The sequence below is a fragment of the Erinaceus europaeus genome, chromosome 1 (genome assembly GCF_950295315.1).
Source record: "Erinaceus europaeus chromosome 1, mEriEur2.1, whole genome shotgun sequence".
NCBI lineage: Eukaryota > Metazoa > Chordata > Mammalia > Eulipotyphla > Erinaceidae > Erinaceus > Erinaceus europaeus.
This window is the reverse complement of record NC_080162.1, coordinates 182517695-182540779: the sequence shown is the minus strand read 5'-3', so window position 1 is coordinate 182540779 and position 23085 is coordinate 182517695. Positions and strand designations below refer to the sequence as shown.

The window sequence follows — 23085 nt, the reverse complement described above, 5'->3', positions numbered from 1 at the left end:
AGTCTTTTTCAGAGAGAGACACACACAGAAAAGGAAAAGACATCACAGCATCAAGATTTCCCACAGCAGGTTGTGGTATATACAACAGAATACTACTCAGCTATTTAAAAATAGTGATTTCACCATTTTCAGCCCATCTTGTATGGAACTTGAAGAAATCATGTTAAGTGAAATAAGTCAGAAACAAAAGGATAAATATGGGATGATGTCACTCTCAGGCAAAAGTTGAAAAAGAAGATCAGAAGAGAAAATATAAGTAGAACCTGAACTGAAATTGGTGTATTGTACCAATTTTTTATTTTACCAAGGTAAAAGACTCTGGGGTAGGTGGAAGGGGAGAATACAGGTCCAAGAAGGATGACAGAGGACCTAGTGGGGATTGTATTATTGTTATGTGGAAAACTGAGAAATGTTATGCATGTACAAACTATTATATTTAATATCTACTATAAAACATTAATAAATAAAGAAACTTAAAAAGAAACTAATAAAGAAACTTAAAAAGATTTCCCACAGAGCACTGGGGGACAAGCTTCAAACTGGGTTGCCTCATAGCAAAACAGGCACTGTACCCGCTGAGCTATCTTGAAGGGTTGGAATTTTATATTTTCAAAATTGTTTCAAATGGCTCAAAAGCTGGCACAAAGGAATGTGTAAAAAATAATCAAATTATCAGAATGTAGAGTGAAAATACTAATATTCCTAAATCTATTTTATATGACATGCTATTTTATAATATATTTGAGTTAGTAAGTTAAGTCATATCTGTGTAGCCATTTAACTATTTCTTCTGTATCTAAAATTGTTTATATTCATAAACCAAGTGTCTTTCCCTTGGTAAATTACCACTTGGAAAATGAGGTGACTCTTTATGCTTAGATTGGCTCTATAGTCTGGAATGTGATCATTATGCTTCCAAAATTTAAAGTTATTTTTTTTCCTTTTTTCCCTTAATAGAGGATGGAAAAACAGCTTTTCGAAAGAGCGCATTTTGTACAACCTTACCAAACCAAACTATATCAACAGAGGCAGACTAAGGTTGAATAAGCACATGTGTGGCCAACAAGAATGTAAACAAATTTTACAGTGTTATCTATAGGAAGTGTAGAATATTAGAATAATATTGTATAATATCTTTCATAGAGGCCTAGATTAATTGACCTTTTCTCGTTCTTATTATTATTGGTAAAAGAAACAATATGTTAAATGAGCATCTTTAGAAATGTGTTTTACAACACTTCCTTCCTTTTCTTTTCCAACTTACATTCGTGTAATACTAAATTAGGTTCCTAACATATGAAGGAAATCTGGGTGAATCACATGAGCCTCCATATTCCATAACACTGCACATCTCTCAAGCCCTGCTCCTCTCTTCCCAACCCAATCTTGCCGGGGCTGGCATGTTATTAGGGTCCCTGAAAGGAGGAAAGGTGTCGGCAGAATGAGGTGGGAGACAGGTCAACTGATTCAGGAGCAGGAGAGAGGCTTCTCCCACCTCATTCCACTGACACCCCTCCTCCTTTCAGGGACCCTGATAACATGTCCCCGGAACAATCTATCTTTGACTATTACTGCCAGAAGATGAGCATCTTTACCCTGTCATCAGACTCTCACCATATCAGTCTTATGCTCCAAGTAATTCAGTGGCTTCTCTACTAATTCCAGGATGGATGGAGTCCACATTCCTTAGTCTAATGTTCAGGGTCCTCTACTGTTTGGTTCTAGTTGATCCTTCCAACCTTATCTGCTATCAATTCCTTCTTCAGCTAAACTGGTCCCCTCAGTCTCCCAAACTATCCTACCTTTGTTCATATTGGTTCCTCATTTAGAATGCAATCCATCTCTAATCAGCCTATTCAAATTCTACCCATTTCCCAGCACCTAGCTCAGATTCCATCTCTTTCTTGAAGCTTAGCCAGACCTCAGGGAGCTGAAGATGTGGCCCCCCCACCCCCGCCTGAACTCAGAAAACACTTTTGTTTTTATCAGTGGCTTCTAACCTCCTTGAGAATGAAGCCCTCTAAACCAAAATATTTCAGAACAGAGATGATAGATAGCCTATTTGTCACCTGTTAATTGAGACAGTACATAATAACAAAAGCCTACTATAAATTTTCAACAAGGAACTTTGTATTTTACCAAATGTAACAGAATGTTCACGTGAAACAGTTAAATATATGTGATAACTTATAATTTCTTCATCCTTCATAATGCCCCCCCCAAAGTATTTCCTTACTTTCAGCACTAACTCTAGCTCCTAGAGATCCCTAAGCCACAGATTAAAAACTGCACCTTCATGACTCAGCTGACATTATTACAATTTAGTTTATGCCCAATTTTTGAAAGTCTCAAGTCTGCCAACTAGTTTGTGTGTTTGTAAGGCAGGGATAGTGCTACATTATAGTTCTACTAGAATTTGATAGGGTTCTTTGTAGGATGAAAAAAAAAACCTTTCCTTTCTAGGGTGTAAACATATCTTAAATATGTTTGCTTTATCCCTATTTTATAATTTTATACAAAAATGGTAGTGAATTATACAGTGAACAGCCATAATAAAATGAATCACCTGCATTGTGCAATTAACATTTTATTGTATTTTCTTTCTCATACTTTCCTCATTAAAAAGCCTTATTTTCATGTATTTCAACATGCTATCTGACTACTTTTAGCAGATGCCTTCATTTCTATTCCAAAAGGAGACTTTAAAATGTTGTTCATTGTAATAATGGAAATATGGCAATGCAATATGAAAAAATTACTTCATACTTAAGAATTCACTAGCAACAAAAAATGTCAACTTAAGGCAAATTAACATCCAAGTAGAATCTTCGAGGGAAAGAGGTAACAAGAGTTGACCACCCATGACATGCCAGACATTGCTGATCACTTTACAAGCATCAGTCTCATTTATTCCTCATGGCAATTTTGAGGTACTTATTAAAATCACTATGTTTTGGGGAGTCAGGCAGTAGTGCAGAGGGTTAAGCGCAGGCGGTTCAAAACACAAGGTCTGGTCTAATGATCCTGGTTCGAGCCCCCAGCTCCCCACATGCAAGGGAGTCGCTTCACAAGCAGTGAAGCAGGTCTGCGGGTGTGTTTCTTTCTCTCTCCCTCTGTCTTCCCCTCCTCTCTCCATTTCTCTCTGTCCTATCCAACAACAACAATAATAATTACAACAATAAAACAACAAGGGCAACAAAAGGGAATAAATAAACAAATATTAAAAAATTACTACATTTTAAGGATAAGGACACTGCACCTTAAAGATATTTAAAAACTATCAACAAGTCATTTCACCTATCTTCAATTACCTTTTATTAATGAAACCCCTGAAATGTTACACACTTTCCCGAGTTAACTTTGATCATTCTTCTGAGGGAGAACTCAAAGCAAACAAAAACAAACAAACAAAACCCCCAGCAAGTATCACAGTAACATGAAAGTCCCAGAATACCAGGATGTTGAAGAAAAGTGTATCAGTGTATGTTGCAAATTAGTAGACAGTAAAGTAAACTAGTGTATGAAGATTAGAAGCAGATGAGCTGGCTCAGACTCAGAACCTCAATCACACCAACCTAGCAAACTCACATCCCAGATCCTCCCCATCCTCTCCAACTCACAGGAACACCCAGAAAAAAACAAACTGAAAAATGGATTACACTTATGGAATTACCTACTAATGGAGCACAATGGCTAAAATGTAATATGAGGGATCTCTCAACATGGCCAAGTTGAGTAACTGGCTCAAAAGGTCTCTATCAATCTCCTGCTCTTCTCTCTCTCTCTCTAAATCTACATGTTAAGTTATAAAAGTTATATTGCAATTGGTAAGTAGCTGAATTGCAGTTGTTAGTCTTGTTAGGTTGGCTATAAAATTCATGCAATTCTGGGGGGCTGGGCGGTAGCGCAGTGGGTTAAGCGCACATGGCAGAAGCTCAAGGACTGGCATACGGATCCCGGTTCAAGACCCCGGCTCCCCACCTGCAGGGGGGGGTCACTTCACAGGCGGTGAAGCAGGTCTGCAGGTGTCTATCTTTCCCCCTGTCTTCCCCTCCTCTCTCCATTTCTCTCTGTCCTATCCGACAACAATGACAACAATAAAAATGACAATAACAATGGCGACAAGAGCAACAAAATGGAGAAAAAGTGCCCTCTGGGATCAGTGGATTTGGTGCAGGCACTGAGCCCTAGCGATAATCCTAGAGGCAAAAAAAAAAAAAATTGCAATTCTGTTCATTACAATGTTAGCACTATTCCCTTTTCAATTTCCTTAAGGTAAGTGTCTGACATGAATTTATGCTACAAAAATAGTCACATGATTTCAAATTTTTAAATGCCCTCAATATATTTCCCTGGAAGCTTTCCCCCATGAGCTATCTATCACCCTTTGAATACAGCTTCAAAATATCATTTATTAAAACAAACTCAGTCACATCACTCTTGCGTTTACAGCCTGGAGCAGCTCAGTTCCTGCAGAACTGAATCTAATTCCTCACCCCTTTGCCATTTGCATTGGTTCTTATCCCAGCCCCTCTCTGTGAACTATGTGCATTTCCCTTGCTTTCCCACCTCCACACACACAACACTGGAGGGGAGTCACGCAGTAGCGCAGTGGTTAAGCGCACGTGGCACAAAGTGGAAGGACCAGCATAAGGATCCTGGTTCAAGCACCTGGCTCCCCACCTGTAGAGGAGTCGCTTCACAAGTGGTGAAGCAGGTCTCAGGTGTCTATCTTTCTTTTCCCCGTCTTCCCCTCCTCTCTCCATTTCTCTCTGTCCTATCCAACAATAACAACATCAATCATAACTACAACAATAAAACAACAAGGGCAAAAAAAGGGAATAAATAATAAATATTTAAAAAAACATTCCAGGAGTTAGAGATGGCTTTGCTGCAGTTCAGTAACCTGTGTTGTCCTCCCTCACCCTCCACCTCTGGCTTAACACTCAGTGCTTTTCTACCTCTCCTCCAAGATTCAGTTTAAGTGCTGAGGCCATCTTCCACCTTCAATCACATGAGTTATGATTAAGTGTCACTTCTCTCAAGAATACATCATGTCATAAAATAGAGTGCTCATTTGGTCAAGATCCCTTAAGTTACATTACACTATGAACTTCTCCTTGGTAAACGGTATATGATAAATTTCTAGATACAGTTACTGTAAGATAATTCTTAAAATGACAAATTTTAGCTAAAAATTAAATACAGAATATGAATATATATATATATATATATATATATATATATATATATATATCCTGATATTCTCCCCTACCTTTAAAAAGTTTACTTCTAATAATCATGGATCCTTACCATTTTTCAGAAACACTAAACCTAAGCATTTATATTTGAATTATGATTTCTGTATCATTGGGTTATTCTTGGGCCATGCTGAAGTTGTTTTACCTTTACTAAATATGAAGTCCAACAGATGAAGTTTCCATTCTGGAGCAGTTAATCAGTAAATTGAAATGCAAATATGTGTGGTCCAGGAGGTGGTACAGTGGCTAAAACATTAGACTCTCAAGCATGAGGTCCTGAGTTCAATCCCGGGCAGCACATGTACCAGAGTGATGTCTGGTTTTTTCTCTCTCTCCTATCTTTCTCATTAATAAATAAATAAAATCTTTTAAAAAAGAGAAATGCAAATATGTTACTACAGACAAATAAATACCAGTAGCAATTCTGAAAGAACATGTTATTTAAAGAGACTGTCCTTAGCCACAATTATGTGAATTGAATGAAATGATTACTGTGGGGAAAAAACAAACCTGAGAAATGGATTACACTTATGGAATCTGTTAATGCTTTGTAAATAAAGTTAAGCCCCTCTTCTCTTCTATCATCCACCTGCATTATCTATTTAGAAATATGGGACATTCATTCAACAAGTACTTGCTGACTACTCAGTCACTAACAAGGTTTCTACTAGATGATGAATGAATATTCTACCCATATTAACAAATCAGAAAAGCAAAGTAAAAATCATTAAAAAAAAAAAAAAGGAACCTAGAAACTCTTCCCTGGTATTATACACATGTGTTTCCTTCATTGGCTCATAATTTTAAATAAGCTTAACATCAATATCCTCCCCCATCCCCCTAAGAAATGGCAAATAAACATTTAAGGCTGATAAATTATTTCTGTAAGCGTTTTTGGCTAAGTGATCAAACAGGGATAATGGGGAGTTCATGTTTGAGAGGGTACAAAATGTTGGCTTTGAAACCAGCCTAGCATGCCTTTGAATCTCTTCAATGAGGGGTGTATACTGTGGAAACATAATTATTCTGGCCATTTAAATTCTTTTCAAGGAGATGCATAAATGGTACCTTAAAGTATCCTTTTGAGGATTAAAAAAAAGTGTATGTGAAGGGTACAATAATGTTTTAAACAACTAGTAGGAATTCAACAATTCAGTTCATATACCTTATTTTGCTAAAAAATGCATTAGTAATATTTAAAATTGCCTTTACTGGTAATAGATGTAATTATAAATTGGGTATGCATTTTAGATTCTTATTCATTTTATTTAAGAAAAATGTTTCCAATTTATACTATAGGGAGTGTATAAACATACTACCTTGGATTGCATTTGGTAGAACTTATCTACCTTTCCTGGTATAGTGGGATTTTAGAAGCATGAAATAAAACTGAAAAAAAAAAAATCTACCAAACTAGGAAATAACGATAAACATGATCATAATAAGCTTTTAGTTATAAACAATTTTGAATTCTAAAACTTAACGTGAGTCCCATATTAGCCTTTGAAAACTTATGTTCTCTTTTAGTTAAGGCAATATTTAGCAGTCATTGAGGAAAGCTACATAACAATTCCTCCTCTGAAAGTAAAAATGGAAATTCTGTGATAGTTACATATCCTCATGTGTTTGTTACATATCACTGCATTCTTGGAACCTAAGAGATGAAAAATCATTCTTGGAATATACTCCAAACACAACTAGACACAGAATCATACCACTATACACTGCACACAAAACCTTCTTAGGCATCACAGGAAATTAGAAATTACTTAAAGTAGAAATCAGAATGATAAAGATCAATCTAAAAAAATTAATAAAGGAAGCAAACAAATTCTTCCTAAGAGATGTTCTTATGGACATGTATTTCTATTTGTTTCAAAGCTTTAGTCCATCCAAGAGAGAGACTACAAAAGTGTGGCTCTCTAAAGTGTTAGGGAATAGGAACAAGTGAAAACTGAAAATCTGAGCCTTGTTTCAAATAAGCACCGGGGTTCCTATTGTTACCAGGAAAGCTAGTGCACTATATCTAATAGACTAGAACATGTTCACAAAGCCTTCAAAGTCCCATACACATCACCCCTTTACACCTCCGCCTCCCTTTCACAATCTATGTCATTTTGTTTCCTTCAATCACAGTGAGCATATTGCATTTTCCTAGAACATACCAAGCATGCTCCCAACCATCAATACATTTTTTGTTTGTTTTGTTTTTCTCTATCACCAGGGTTATTAATCCCTGCCAGCGGTGCAAGTCTACTGTACCTGGTGGCCTTCTCCCTACCCCCTTTTTTCCTTCTGCTTTTTTTTTTTTAATTGGATAGGACAGAGAGAATGGAGAGGAGAGGGGAGTGGTAAAGAGGGAAAGAGAAAAAGACACCTGCAGACTTACTTCATCGCTTGTGAAGCATCCCCTCTGCAGGTGGACAGCGGGGGCATGAACCCAGATCCCTGTGCATGGTAACGTGCACTTAACTGGGTGCCCATCCATTGGGCCCTCAACCATCAGTTTTGATCACTGCTATTCTCATGGAGAGTTCAGTAAATACTACTTAAGTCTGTGTGTATTTTTCTAAGTTAATATAATCTTTTTTATTGTTATTTATTTATAAAATAAAGAATATCGACAAGACAATAGGATAAGAGGGGTACAATTCCACACAATTCCCACCACCAGAGTTCCATATCCCATCCCTTCCATGAAAGCTTTCCTTTTCTTTATCCCTCTGGGAGTATGGACCCAGAGTCATTATGGGGGTACAGAAGGTAGAAGGTCTGGCTTCTGTAATTGCTTCTCCACTGAACATGGGTGTCGGCAGGTTGAGAAGGAAAGAGGGAGAAAGAAGGAGGAGGAGGAGAAGGGGGGGAGAGAGAGAGAGGAGAGAGAGGGGAGAGAGAGAGAGAGAGGAGAGAGAGGGGAGAGAGAGAGAGAGAGACTGAGGGCGAGAGAGAGACAGAGAGAGAGAGAGACAGACAGACCTGGGTTTGGCACATGGCCAAAGCAGCATACAAGCCAAGTTAGCTATTTTGTTGGCTCTATAAATGGTTTCTGAAAAGTCAAGAGAATATGACCAAATTTATCATCCACTTAAATTGTTTTCTGAGGTGGGAAACACCCTGAGCAGTAGTTAAAACTGCAATCGTTTTTTTGTTTTTTGTTTTTTTTTTAAATTTCACAGTAACACTGCTCAAATCCAAATGTGCATGTAATAATGACTATTATAATGAGAAGCGGAGATGACTACCCAATTCTGTTTGATCCCACAGAAGCTTAACATAGACAGACGGCTGATGGAATTATAATTAAGGATAAAGCTTTGAAAACTCTAAGAGGCAATCCCCTAGAAGTTAACCTATTGCTGCAATATGCTGTGCATGGGCAGCACCAGGAAGAAATCTCACATACTCACACACAAGAACATAAAACCAGAGTCTACCCTGGGGAGCCATCCTTATAATAAAGAGTCTTTTTGTCACCAAAGCCTCCGCTATTAGTCTTTTTATGGCTTTGTTGTCTGCTAGCGATGGGAGTTCCCTAGTCATGGAGGTACCAGTATGGTTGTGAAAACATCACTGTTTAAAAAGTGTTAGGAAAAAACCTGGGCAGGGGTCATGGGCATCACCTCTATCTTCCTTATTTTCTTCCACCTTCCCATCCTTCCTTCTGTTTCTTTCATTCTTTCTTTTTATTTGATAGGACAGAAATAAATTGAGAAGGAAGTGGGGAGAGAAAGGACTGAAGGTAGGGGAAGACACCTACAGCTCTGCTTTACCACTGAGAGAGCTTCTACCTTGCAGGTGGGGATGAAGCTAGGGTTTGAACCCAAGTCCCTGAGCTTGGTAACATGTGCCCTCCCTCAACTGGGCGCACCACAGTGCAGCCCTCTGCATTGCATATGTCCCTACACAGAATAATCAAGTGCTTTTATAACCTAGACTACGGATTCGGAGAGATTCTGATTCCAATACCATGTCAGATGCCAGTGGTAAAAATACAAATTATGTGCCTTGAAATTTAATATACAATTTTCTAATATCCCCTTTTTATTGTATCAAGTAATAATAGTACTACAGGCATGGCCATTAACTACATATAGTTGAGAAGCTAAGAAGACAAAACACTTCATGAGAGCCAAGTATGCTGTAAGTATTACCTGTCATTCCCACAGAAAGTTTGATGCAAATATTTCTATTATTCACATTTTATAGATGAGGCAATGACTACACAGAAGGGAATTCATCTGATCTGATGCAGCCAGGAAAAGGTAGACCTGGGATTGTAATCTAGCCTCTTTTAACTGTTACGTTAGTAATCTGAAGAATGTTCTGATCATGAATGAAACAAAGCAAAGATCAGCATAAGACTAAAGTTATTCATAAACATTAACCATTATCACTGTTAATTAGCAAAAGCCATGTGAAAATGATCTAGACATATTATAAACAAATATTAGATATAGTTTAGGCCATTCTTTCATGGCTTTCAATAAAGAACAATTTATTAGAACAATTTTGTGACTACCAACTCTCTAAATGTCATTTAGAAACTCTTAATTCACATGCCTTAGTCTTCCAGAAACAAAATTATATGCCGAATGTAAATAACAATACAATTAGATTACATTGTTTCTACTGACAGAATATTTGATATATACGTATATATAGCCTTTAAATGTTTCAAGCTATAATTTTATATAATTCACTGCAGTTCACATATTTCTCATATATATGTGTTCTTAAAAATACTATAGCTGAATATAACTAATTTACTAAACTAAAATTATGGTGACAAAGATAAACTCAGGTAATTTATTTGTGTGTAAACTTTATAGAAATGAGGGAACTTTAAAATAACTTTTAATAATACAATTTTAAAAACTGAATTAACCTGTCTGCCTAAAATAGGCCATACACATTTTAATACACTTTTAAATGCAGAAAATTAGTCATCAAATTCAAGACTGTAGCTGTTATTGTTTTGGAAATCTGATATGCCAATTCACAATTACTATTTGCACTTCCAGCAGAGTTTCTGAATCTCTATTTACAGCGAAGATTCCAACTACATATCATTTTATGTTACATGCAGACAAATTCAACTTTAAGACAAATTTAAACTTTTTGAATCTGAATCTAAATGTATAATTGACAAAACTCCTAGAGTTTCTAGTTTTGCTTACACCATTTTTTTTTCCCTCTCTAACATCCCACAAAACCAAAAATAAACACTTAGACTAACAATATATGAATTGGCCAATCTCAAGACCCCATGGATTTAAGACACTGACACCCAGAGACAATAAAGATGGAAAGAATCACTGCTTTGCAAACAAAGCCTTAACCCAAATAAAAAATTCCTCTTTACTGCTACAGTCCTCAGTCTTTCTGAAGATATGTTTTTTTGACTACTTCTCGTACAAACATCAACACGCAGCCTCTATCAATGTAGAGACTTTACCACCTACCCAGACACAAGAGATCCTCAGGCTTGGTGCTTTTGTATCAGAAACATCACCATACATACAGAGTCTGTTTCTTTAAAAGTTCTCTAATAAGAAATTTCTATTTCATCCTGTTCTAGGGAACTAACTATCCAAAACACTTCAGAGAAATGGGTAAAAGAGAAGCCACAATCAGCGTTTTCATAACCATCCATTGGCACATCTAGGAGGTTAAGGTTTTGTTTAACTGCTACTAGTTTATTAACACATTTGGAATCACAGCACTTCTAATAGTGCTTTTCTCAGATTAAGTCAAACATTATCCTATTTTTATGTGTTTGCCTATGTATGTTTTATCTTTCAAAGAATTATGAAAAAAAGAAAATCAATAGTAAAACCGACTAAGAATAGTGATTCATAGAGGCTGCAAAAATATGAACTGTTGGAACTACTGAAACATGAAACATTCAAACATATTATGATAGAGGAACATTTCATGTAGGAAATAAAAAAGTACAGTATTTGAGGCTGTAGCTCAGTGTCTTTTTCTTATCCCTTAGATGAACCATGAAAATAGGCACTAGCCTGGGAGTACAGAACCTACAAACATTGAGTCTTATGATAATTTGGCAGCAGACTTAAGAAGAAACTTAATATTCCTTGCCTCTCCATTCCATTCCCTTGTTTGTTCTTCAGATGAAGTTATGATTTTTGATAATGGAGATTTTCATGTTTTCTTAGCCTCATTATAGGGACAAGTGGTGGCAGGAAGTAAAAAAAAATGGCTTTGAGAGAAGACAACCTATATAAACGCAGGGAATGTCAACAACTGTGTAAACTAAGGGGAGGTTCTGTTGACTTAATTGAGGAAACTAATTTCAACAGGATTGCAGTGAAGATACTTAAATATAAATCATAGCACATACAGCTAGAACTATTTGTTACGGAGTTAGGGAAAGTGAATGATAATTTAAACACTTTAGCATTTTAATAAGTTTCTTTGTTTTCATTTCTTCACCTCATTAGGAAACACTGCTAGTTTCAAAACATGTAAGATTTCAAAGAAGGTACAGAAAAATCTAAATGATTATATTCCACGGAAACTGGCCAGACATTCTGAATTTTACTAATTTAAGCTTAACTCCTCAGTGGAGACTAAAAAGAATGAAGAAGATAAATTATAGAATGCATAAGAAACTTAATAAATTAATTCACAAATTCATAAGAACCTAGAACTTTTTGATACTGTTTGCATGGGAAAAGGCATACAACAATGTCATGAAGAATGTTGGAGGCTATAGGGGAGAGAAAACTTTTTTTTTCTCTCCTACAGATCCTTATCTTAAAGTTAAACATTAAAATATAACTGAATGATTCAGTAGATCCACTAAAATTCTATTATTAGTTGGATAATTTATACTACACCTTCTAATTTCACTTTCTAACTGCCATAATCCTTATAAAATATACCCATAAAGAATTTCTAGAAATTATTATTAAGATAGGCCAAAAACTGAATTCCCAAGATAAAAGGTACTTAAATCTTTTAGTATGAAAATGGCATTTAATTATTTTTCTATACTAAAATTTTAGTACATGACATCAGTTAGTAAAAGTCACAAGTAGTTTTAATTAAGTCATGTAAAAATCTTATAAAGTATATAATCCTAAATATAAACATGATGCCAAGTCAACTATAACTATTCAGAAACATTACCACTACATACAAAATCTTAAAACTTAAGCTCACAAAAAAGTCACTCAGGGGACAGTTCCCAACATATACAGCGTTTCATTACTGTGTTGTTCTGTTTTGTAGGAGACAATTTGCTAATAAAATGATGACAAAATAAAAACACCTTGCCTTTTTTCATTCTGTCACAGAGAAGGAAATTATTTTTATCATTAACCCTACCAATCTGCACTGGTATAAACTGATTAAACAAAACCTCATTTTCTCTATGTTATAAATGAGTATTTTGTTTAGACTTTAGAGTGATGAGGATAATTAATTGTTCAGGGTTTGCACTCATGGACCCCCAAATGTTACCTCAATGGCTGCCCTGTACACTGATGCTGGCATATAGCCCGTCACTTGGGATCTGAAGTGGTCTGTGTGGCTGTACCCCCAGTCTACAGTGTGTAGCAGTGATGTGTGTACCCACACCTAAATTCTCCAGGAAAGAAAAATAAGGACAGCTTTTATATGTTTTTTAAAAAAATTACTTACATACAAGAAACGATTTGCTATAAGTAATTTAAATTTCTTTTTGACTGTTTCTGAAATGGGAAGAGTTTCAGGATGTACGTCATTCAGAGATTAATTTTTACTAGATAGCACCATTTCTACTTTTGACAGTGATCATTCATCATAATAACAATAAACATATTTACTCAATAAAGGTTATTATAAAAAAGACCATTTGCAGGTAAAAATAATCACTTTCAGTACAAAAATTAAAATATATAAGAAAGAACTGAGTTTGTACTTTTCTATTATACATTTCATAACATTACTAGTTTGAAGTCTTCACTAAACAATTTTATGGCATTGTTTTTATTTTTGAGAACCTTGATAAAACGATCACTACAGTGAATGGGAAATGATGGTTCCAGTTTTGTTTATAGAAGGAATTCTAACATAATTAGTTGGACTTCCAGTGAAACTTAAGCTAAGTTCATCAAAGTCCTACAGCTTAATAAAGACTAAACATGAAAAATGTCATCTTCAAATAAGTGATTTTTTTTCCATACACTAAAGTAGAAATGCACAGTATGAAACATATCCTACCATATGTAAACATGTTTTAATATGTTTACACCTGAATGAATGTGTGTAACAGTTAAATGCATATAGCCATGTTTATTTATAAGCTTAGTTTTAAGTATATATGGATAGAATAGATATTCCTACTTACATAAAACATAAATATTTATATGTATTACTTATACAAATAACTTTATTAGCACTATGTTCAAGCTATACTTTATAACTTTAAATAAATAAGTTTTAATTTTCTTCTAAATAACACTATCTCTCAATAAGTTATAAGGTTTCTTAATTATTCTGTTTAATGAACAAAGTTGTAACATTAAGTATGCAAATTATTTCACTGACACCTAGAAACAATCTGGTTCAATGGTATATTTAAATAAATTTAGTTCTATCTGGCCACAGTGGGAAAATAGAGTGAAGGAAATAACTTTAAATGTTCATAGCTCATATAGTAAAACAATGTAAACTGATACTGCTCTGTGGAGAATGATCAAAAAGGAGCTACAACTCACTCATAAGTTTAAAGTGCTATGTACCACATATGTATACAAGTGTGTGTATGTATATATGCATCTATTGAAAATAAAACCAGTCTGTGTAAAGGTAGCCTAATAATATGTAGCTCCTAACTAATGGTGAATATTGTTGATTCATAAATCAAATTACCTAAAGAGGAAACAGAACAGAATAGTAGTTTTATGGATCTGACAAGTGAAATCACAGCCACCTAATAATGCAGCATATACTGATGAAGAAACAAGGTGCAAAGCAAACAGTGAGAAAGCAGACACTCACCTTCGGTGCCATTGGGAGTCATGGAATTACTATTTATATGAGAGTTCTCGAGTTTGGGACCACTGGGGGATTCACTACTACCACTCAGACGGCTATGCGGGCTGGTTAGATCCTGCATGTCCATAGACCTAAAGACAAGAAGTCTTCCGTTTGACAGATGTACCAAATTCATAACACCACTATTTAATGCGCTAACGACTTGACACCTTCTTTGAAACACATTCACATAAAAGTCCTATTGTGCCGATTCTTAGACTCAAACTAGTTCATCTTACATTTTAATTCATTCTTTCATAACACGTACTATTCAAAGATGTCATTTGCCTTACTCATTCAGCCACTTTCACATGGAATTCTAAGTCTCTTTTCTTCTCCTTGTTTACAGCTCATCAAAGCACAAGATCAGGGAGACAACTACACCTATCTTAATTGTCAAAGAAAAAAAATGCAGTCTTGCTTTCTTTTCATATTAAAGAAAGGCATTCGTTTCCAAAATAAAAATAGATTTATAAAGAGGGACAGCAGAAAAAGAAATCACTTTTTCTGTGGAATATGCTTCACCTAATAAATTAACATTGGACACTCCCTTATAATTTACCACCCAATTGTATTTTAATGGGTCTGAAAACCAAATAAAACACTTGAAGCCTATAGTCTAGTGACAGGGAATGAGATAGTCCTGATGCATGTGTTTACTCTGGCAAACTGCTTAATTGTTCCTCTGTTTCCCTTGAAACAAATGCAGCATTAAAACATTATGATGTCAGCTCACTTGTTTGCTTTGTGGATTACATACAGCTTGCCCAATTGAAAAGGGATAAGGCCAACATACAAGTCAGTCCCTAGGAGCTTTAGCACTCTCAATACCTCAGTTGTCACTTAGGGGGGAATAAGAACAAGTCTACTTCAATGATAAAAAAAAAAAAAAAAAAAAAAAAAAAAAAAAACTTTGTGTCCAATCATATGAAAAAAAGAGTAAAATCCCCTCAAAAGTTCTACTTCAAATACACAGCATTGTGCTTAGTTACATAAAAAGGTTAAAGCTCTATTAAAAGTTTAAACACAGTGTTCTCTGAAAAATATACGTCAATATTAATGTTTACAATTTCAAATCTGTCCATATATGTTCAATATTCTATAACGAAGAGAGATTTTAAAATGACTGAGCAACCTAGATACTATTCTAGCTCCTGACAATCACATTTTTGAAAATTTAAGACCTTTTTAACTTTAAACTTTCTGTATTTTTCTGGGGAGAAAAGGGGGACTGGGGAGTAATGTTACATCTATGAACCTGAGGCTGTTCCTCACCCCACCAAGTCAATAAAAGCTACAGTCACTTTAATTTGGAGGCTGCACTTAAATTGACTGTAAGTATTAGTTTTCAAAATAGCTTAACATGAACCTTTTTACTTCAAAAGTGGGTTTCTATTTTCCCAAATATTCTGAATTCAAAGTGAAAAATGTCTTAAAATTAAGAGGTTTTTTTTTTTTTTTTTTTTCCTATACTAATTCTTATTACATGCTCACAGTTTTCTCAACTCCAGAAACTACAGCCTATAGTCATTTTAAAGCCCTGGCTCCTATTCCTTTTCTACATACTTAAAATTTTTTTACAAGCACACACACACACACACACACACAAATTAAGTAATTTCCAACTCAGGCTGTTACTATTCATAGAAATAATTAAGAAACACTAGACAAAAATAGATATGGGTCACAGAAAGGTAATCTTCAAAAATGTCAAATATCAACAATATCCTTACCTGCAACTTGAGGAAACAGTAACATCTGAACTGGTTTGAGATGTTTGCACCTGTGATCAGGGGTTAAAAAAAAATTAGAATCTGTTGTTACTCTGCTTCAGTGTCAGTTCTTAATTATACAGAGCACATGGCTGAGAACAACAATGCTCTCTTTTAACCAAAAGAGAAAAAGGAGGATACTGCAGCAGTGAAAGGCATATTGTCTTTAAGTTGAGGTCTCCACTGTTGTTTCTTCCTGCAGGTCTACCCTCCTCCTCCCCTTGTCAGGGGGGAAGGCAGCCAAATGACGGGATAGTGATTCATCACTGGCCTATGACAGCTGCAAACGGGATTACCCCTCCCCCAATCAACATGCAAAGCAGCCTTGCCCAGGCAGCTTGGAAAAGGTGCATGGAAAAAAAAAAAATAACTATTAGCAAAATGAGTGTGTTTCACTGCACTTCTCCAAGCATTAATCCTCCTCCAGCATCCTCAGAAGATCTTTCATCTTCTGCTATCACCAACTGAAATAGAGTTCCCGCCCACCCTTTTGGCTACTGACAGTTTCTTATCCTTATCATGATGGTTTTCTCCTATATTTACTATTTGTCACTTAACATCCACTAAAACAGCTTCTGGGCAACTTTCAGGCTGTGTGGGACTAACTATAAATGGCAAAGGCATCTCCAAAGCCACATCATTGAGCAATGTGCTCAATTACCTAGACAAATGTAGAATTCAGTGATGGTTTTTACGCATCATTAGCTGGTAAAAGCAGAAAAAGCAGTTTGCTTAACTTTGCAGTTTCCGAACCAGCAAAGAAAATGGGTAGTTTGTTCACCCACCCAATATCCTATGTTAGTCAGCATTACAGTGTCTTTTTCTCTCTAGATGAATCTGTCTTTCGGACTTCAGTGGATAATTACCTTAGCAGGCAGGCTTTGATGTCCACCCTTCCGAGAGCAGCAGCACCAACTGCCAGCAGGTGATAAGTACAGGTGAGGGTGGGCTGCTGGCTTGCAAACTCAGGCTTAAGTCTGGGCAGTAAAGAGCCTTCTCTACAACGTTTAAAGTGGCCCAGAAGTCCAAATCTTTGATGTGCAGTTTCATTTAACCTGAACTGACATCAATTAGGGTTTCAGAACAAAGATGAGGGCTGAAGCATCTCAAATGGCATTAAAGTTATCCAACCAAGTATCTTCTATTGAGTACTGTTATTTTTTTAAATTATGATTTATGAAATTAAGAAATCCTACCTTTTGGCAAGAATACAGCATTGTCAAGGTCTGAATATCTTGGTATAATATTATGTAAAATTTCTAGGTATGTTATTTCTATAATGTATGCAAGAGAAAAAAGTTTGAGATGCCTGAATTTAAAAAAATTCATTTTAATGCTTTAAGATAAATAATTTTGTGATAACAGGTTTCTGCAGTTTTTGTTAGTACTAATGTTCTCACAAGTGACTAAAAGTTTTCATTTAGAAATTGCAGCAATATAGCTAAATGCTACATTTCCTTTTTTTTTCCCCCACCATTATAGATCTGGAATAAATTGTAGGTGAAAACTAACTTAGTTTTAAGAACTCTCTTGGCTTAGTTATGTAAAAGGAATGTAAAACATACTTCGAATGGTAAAACACATCTCATTTTAACATTATCAATACAGTATAATCTTGGAAAAATAATCCTAGTTTCCTCGTATGTCTCAAAAGTTTAATTATGTTGACATGGGAAGGTTAACCTAGCGCACTTAAATTTCAAAATCAAACGGTTTAAAATGCACTTCAAAATAAGAGTTATTCTAACACATTTTCTCTGAAAAAATGCATCTTCACAACAACTTATTGTTATTTTTAATGCTGGCTCAGCCCAATCTCTACTGTATTTTCACACACTGCAGTTTGAGAGCCCATATCCCTGATCTTCATTTCATTAAGTATACTCCAGATATATTCTTTTGTGTCTCAAGGATTATTTGAACCATGTGTTGTATGTAACTCTATTTAAAAATGACTCTTTAATCAAAATAACTTTAAAACAACTAATCCTCACTTAGGCTGGTCAGCTGAATCCACATCGTGGTCCAGGAAAAATAAATCTACTCTCAAGAATGTGAATGCAGACAACAATTAGACACAGATGTGAGCAAAATTAGTTACAGTTTACAAAATGCGACACTTCACATGCTTTTAGTTTTTTATGTGTAGTACAAGACTACAGTGCAGTAAGGAAACACACTCTTATAATGACTCATCTAAAAAGAACACCTATTCTGGACTGGTGCTAGTTTTATCCTATATTTGACAGTATCTCTGGAAGTTTCTGTGTTTTAAAGGTCTAAACCCATAACGTGTCTCAAAAATAATTAGGCATATGTCCACTCAAAAGATAAAAATTATATCACGGCTTACAAAAAAAAAATGCTGCTGGGCATACAGAAGGCACATTTTCTACTTTGCATCATAAACTTAATGTTTCATGCACATTCTAATCTGGTGTCCTAAACCTAAATACTGCTAAGAGTGCAATATATATATATATTCCCATACCAGAACAGTCATGTTACATTGCAATGAACATTTCAGTAGAATGTTTTCTGAAACACTTTGTACAGAACACTGGTAGTAGCATAGTAGAGTTGTCGAAAATACAAAGAGAAAAAAAGATAGAACTTCTTAGAATTTAATTTCAAGAATTCTAAACTAGAAACTTTGACTTCTGATTAGTTAATGACGTCTTTTAAGTTTGCCTTTTTTCTAATTAAATTTATAATTCTTTACAGATGTAACTTTTGTTGATGTTCAATTTGTCTCTCTCATTTTGTTAAACCTCACATAGTACTTCGCCAATCCATTGAATAGCCACATTAAATCTGTTAATACCATGCTCTTCAACCCCAGAAATTATTTCCAGAAGGCAAACTTGCTTTGAGAGATCATCAAACAAGACTTAAGGTACACATTTTATCACATTTTCCCTACCACAGAGCTCAGGATGGAGAGCAAAATTCATGACTTTTGCACTGTTTATTATACTTTGCTAAATTACAAATCAAAAGCATCTGACAGAAGATCATGTATGGAGCCAAAAAGCTAATAATGTTCTGTGAAAAGTAAACTGTAAATGGAAAGGGGTTCTAAATCTCAACGGCACAGAGCAAACGAAATGTAGGCACTTCTCTAAATGACGGGTTTTCCATAGGCTTTTTTCTTGCTAGAAGCAATTTTTATGAAATGACTATAATTTAAAACTTTTTTTTCCAACTAAAAAGAATTTTTCAAAGTGAAAGTACTGAGCTTATCTAAATAAATAAAGTTGGCAAGCAGACTAGTTCTGCCCAACCACAGCTCAACCTGAGTACTCCCAAATTTAAAAGACAATGGCAATTTTCTAATCAGAATGTATTTTATAGGGGGAAATGTGCCACAGGCACAAAAACTGCTTTTTAAACAGAATGTATTCTTGCTAACATTCTCTTCAATCATATTCCTAACATGGTGCAAATTCTGCAATAAAGACCTAAACCAAAACAGAATTTCTAGGAAGATGTCCATTAAATAGTCACATTTTTATCAAAGACACCAAAAAACAAATGTATTAGGACTCATTTTGGATATAACATACTATGATACCCTTTGAAGTATCTCAGCTAAAGAAAGCGACAAAAAATGCAGCAAAAACAAAATCCAGTGTTTAAACAAAGATGATTGTACCTAAAGTGCTTTCAAAATTAGCATTTATTTTAAATGTTTAATATTTTTGAAATATATTTAAATGGAAGAAGAGGTTTTAGTCTTGTTGCAAGTGTATTTCTTTTTCCCAACATACTCTTAAATTTTTGCATTAAAACGGAAATTTTCTCATGAGAAAATAATTTATTGTATCTATAAGACTCGTAGAGTCATTGACTTCCCTTTGTCAAGTCTAAAATTGAACCAATGGCTCAATTAGGTCTCTCTATCACTACGAGATATTTTCAGGATTGAAATTCCCTGGTTGCCTACTCACTGAACACTTTGGGCCTTCAAGCTAGAACAAAGTCAAAAATCAAATATTTGATAATGCAAAAAAAAATAATAATATACATGACTATGAGTGCAAGTCCTCAACCCCAAAACAGTAGGCAAAAAAAAAAAAAATTCTTAATAAATAAAAAACAAACACACAATTCTAAGATAAAAGCTTCTCTGTAAAACACATCTGAAAAAAATACCCACCTCAATCCCATAAAGCTACAATATGTGCTTAACTTTTGGCTTTTTGTAACCCTTGCTATTTTCAGAAATAAAACTTAAAAAATTATCTAAATTTAATGACAGCTCTGAATTTGTCAAATTCCTTTAAATGCTATGTTTTAATATGTTCAGAAACTTCTCCCAAATAATGTAAACCCATGTGTTATTAGCAATTCAAATACTGATTTTGAATGACATTATTTTAATGGCAACTCAAAAATTTAAGAATTTTACTTGTACCTCTTGGTCCCCTCAAGTCATATCAAGTGCCAAATGAAGAAGTGTAAAGTACATTGATTTGGCAAATGTTTTCTTTATTTTACCTTCTGAAGACTAGTCTGTTGAGTATAACGTTTGGGAATTCTATCTGTTGAAGCAGAGAATTTCCTTCCTAAAAAACTAGTATTAAGTTGTTTTTATTTTCTGTAACCCCTTCAAAATAATTCCTTCCTCACTGTGTCATATCAACCTAAAGTCTTTATGGAAATTTATATATGTTGTGCGGTGGAACGTATACATACATACATACAGATAACTACATGTGTAACAGAAGTTTCTTTTTTTCCAATATCAGGCAATATTTGAGGTTTGTGCAGTGATTCAGGAAAGAGCTGTGGAGAACATTCATACAAGAACATAGCTATGTGTTAAATTTATTTGTAAAGAACACAGCAAAAGTAATTGCTAGCAATTAATGTGATGATCTCAACGATTCTAACTAACCACTGGTATAATCTAGGGGTTCAGAACTAAACTTTTATGATGGAACCCTGTGCAACTAAAGCACTAGTGTAAAGTGTCATACTCTTCCCCATGCCTAATGTTTTTATTTTAAAACAAATCAAAACAATACTAAAAAGCGTTCCTGTTATCTTGGGCTCTGCCCACAGGACAGCTGTTGTCAGTCAATACAATTTTTCAAACAGTCAGCTTGTACTTACAGCGCTTACATCTGCTGCATCCACCAGTTTAATGCGCTCCTTCGAATTTTCTGCTTTAGCAAACCTCCATTCCTGACATAGTTTTGTTCCTGGACCAGGACAAGGGAGGGCTTTTAGGTGCTCTCAGTGGAGCCCAGCGCTTCTGGAAGCGGAGCGCCTCTGGAGGGGCAAGCCCGGCCGCGGGGACTGCCGCCTGGCCGCTGCTGCAGGCTCCGGCAGCCCAGAGACTGTGCGAAAATGCTTTGCCCAGAAAGAAACCCGCCACAGTGGATTGCAACAGGAAGGCTTAAAGTCGGAAGTGGCACTGGAGAGTTTCTACCTCTCTCCAAACTCGGAGCCATCAGCTCCCACCGTTCTGTTTAGTAGCCGCTTTGAGCCTTGCGCTCTTTCCCACTAAAGAGCAACAGCAGATAGCATCTGAGAACCCTAGACAAAGAAACAGCAGAATCTCATCCCTGGATTTGTTTGCGCAGCCTTGTAGGTCTGCCGTGGAGCCTCGGGGGCTTTTTTTGTTTTGTTTTGTTTTTGTAACGCAAACCACAGCTATTCTCTTGTCCTAACCTTATTGGTTTAAATGCAACAATTGAAGGGAGCACTACTCTTGTCTGACTCAACCTTGCTGCTTAAAAAAAAAAAAATTATGTAAATGAACGAGCTCCATGCTATCAGAATAAACAGCTGTGTGAGAATAACTTCTCTAAGATTCTGTCAACACACGTCTCGTGCTACAGCAGCTACCAATTACGAGCTTTGGGTTCTAGTTATCTTTTATACTTTTCAAAAAAAAATTTCTTTTTTTAATTCTTGAAACTTGGGGAGTCAGTACTCATCAGGTTTTTGTTCCCTCATATAGCAACTAACATATCCGGAGAAAATAAAAATTAAAAGTCAATTCCGTTGTTACTCAGTAAAGGGAGAAAAAAGCAAATGTGTGAACTATTATCAGCTTAACAATGAAAACCTGCGCGATGACTCTGCAATGATTTCTAGACTAGCAAGTTTCACGTGAACATTTGTTGGGCAATGAACCAAATAATACTGCAATGCTCATGTCTTACATGATTTGGGAGTAAAGCTTAATCTCGTGTGTTTTCTTTTTCTTTACAGTTTTTTTCTTTTTCAAAAAAAAATCTAAAGATTCTATATGTAAGCTAAAATACAAGAGTAAAACTAGACCATGACTAACTTGGAGCTTCATTTTAAGATGTTTTAGACAGTTTCAATTATTAGGTGAATGACAACTATATTGATTTTAAATTTTTAAATAAAGCATAATTACATGACTAATATTTTAATTTGCCCCCTCTGTACCATAATTCAAATAACAAGTGCTTGATATTTGTAACTCACCACAGCTAATATTATATTCTAAGATAAAATTTTATACTTCTTGGATTTTCACCAACACTGTTTTTTGTCTTTATTGGGAATCTATGCTATGTTTTCAGTCTTTTATTTTAATAAAAATTATCCTGTTAAAGCTTTCACATTGGTATAAAAAATTAAATCATATTAATTTTCTATGTGATTTTTGCACTACATTTCTAGATTATCAGCTAATAAAACAGTCTTACCTTTATTTTGTCATTTGTAAATGAAAGCAACTTATATGCCAATGAAACAAACAAACAAACACACTCAAATGACCAAAATTCAATGTGTACTTCTCTTCTTCTACACCCTGAAAGAATGTCAATCTAAATTCCTTTGAAAAGAAAGCTCTGTCAAACCTAAGGGACAGTTTAAACTGCAAGCTCACCTAGGATTTCATTTTGCATAGTACAGGCAAGGAATCATAGACTCTTCATCTGCCATATTTGGGAAACCAGGTCAAAATTCAGTTGATTGCTATTGGATTTGTTCATATTCACAGTAGAAACAGAATTATA

The 23085-nt window shown here is 35.2% G+C and overlaps 1 protein-coding gene across 11 annotated transcripts in view; it reads right to left on the bottom strand.

Moving 5' to 3' along the window:
- Window positions 1-23085, bottom strand: part of EYA1 (EYA transcriptional coactivator and phosphatase 1) — a 375709-nt gene that overhangs the window by 171642 nt on the left and 180982 nt on the right. For 9 of the 11 annotated variants that reach the window (XM_060200325.1, XM_060200354.1, XM_060200313.1 and 6 more), the window contains 2 exons: window positions 16040-16089; window positions 14271-14398 (listed from right to left, as the gene is read on the bottom strand). In XM_060200325.1, the coding sequence (XP_060056308.1) occupies window positions 14271-14398; window positions 16040-16089 (178 nt within the window). Of the gene's footprint in view, window positions 1-14270; window positions 14399-16039; window positions 16090-21196; window positions 21698-23085 lie in introns of those variants that run through there. The other 2 variants (XM_007527232.3, XM_007527217.3) reach the window with 2 other exon arrangements.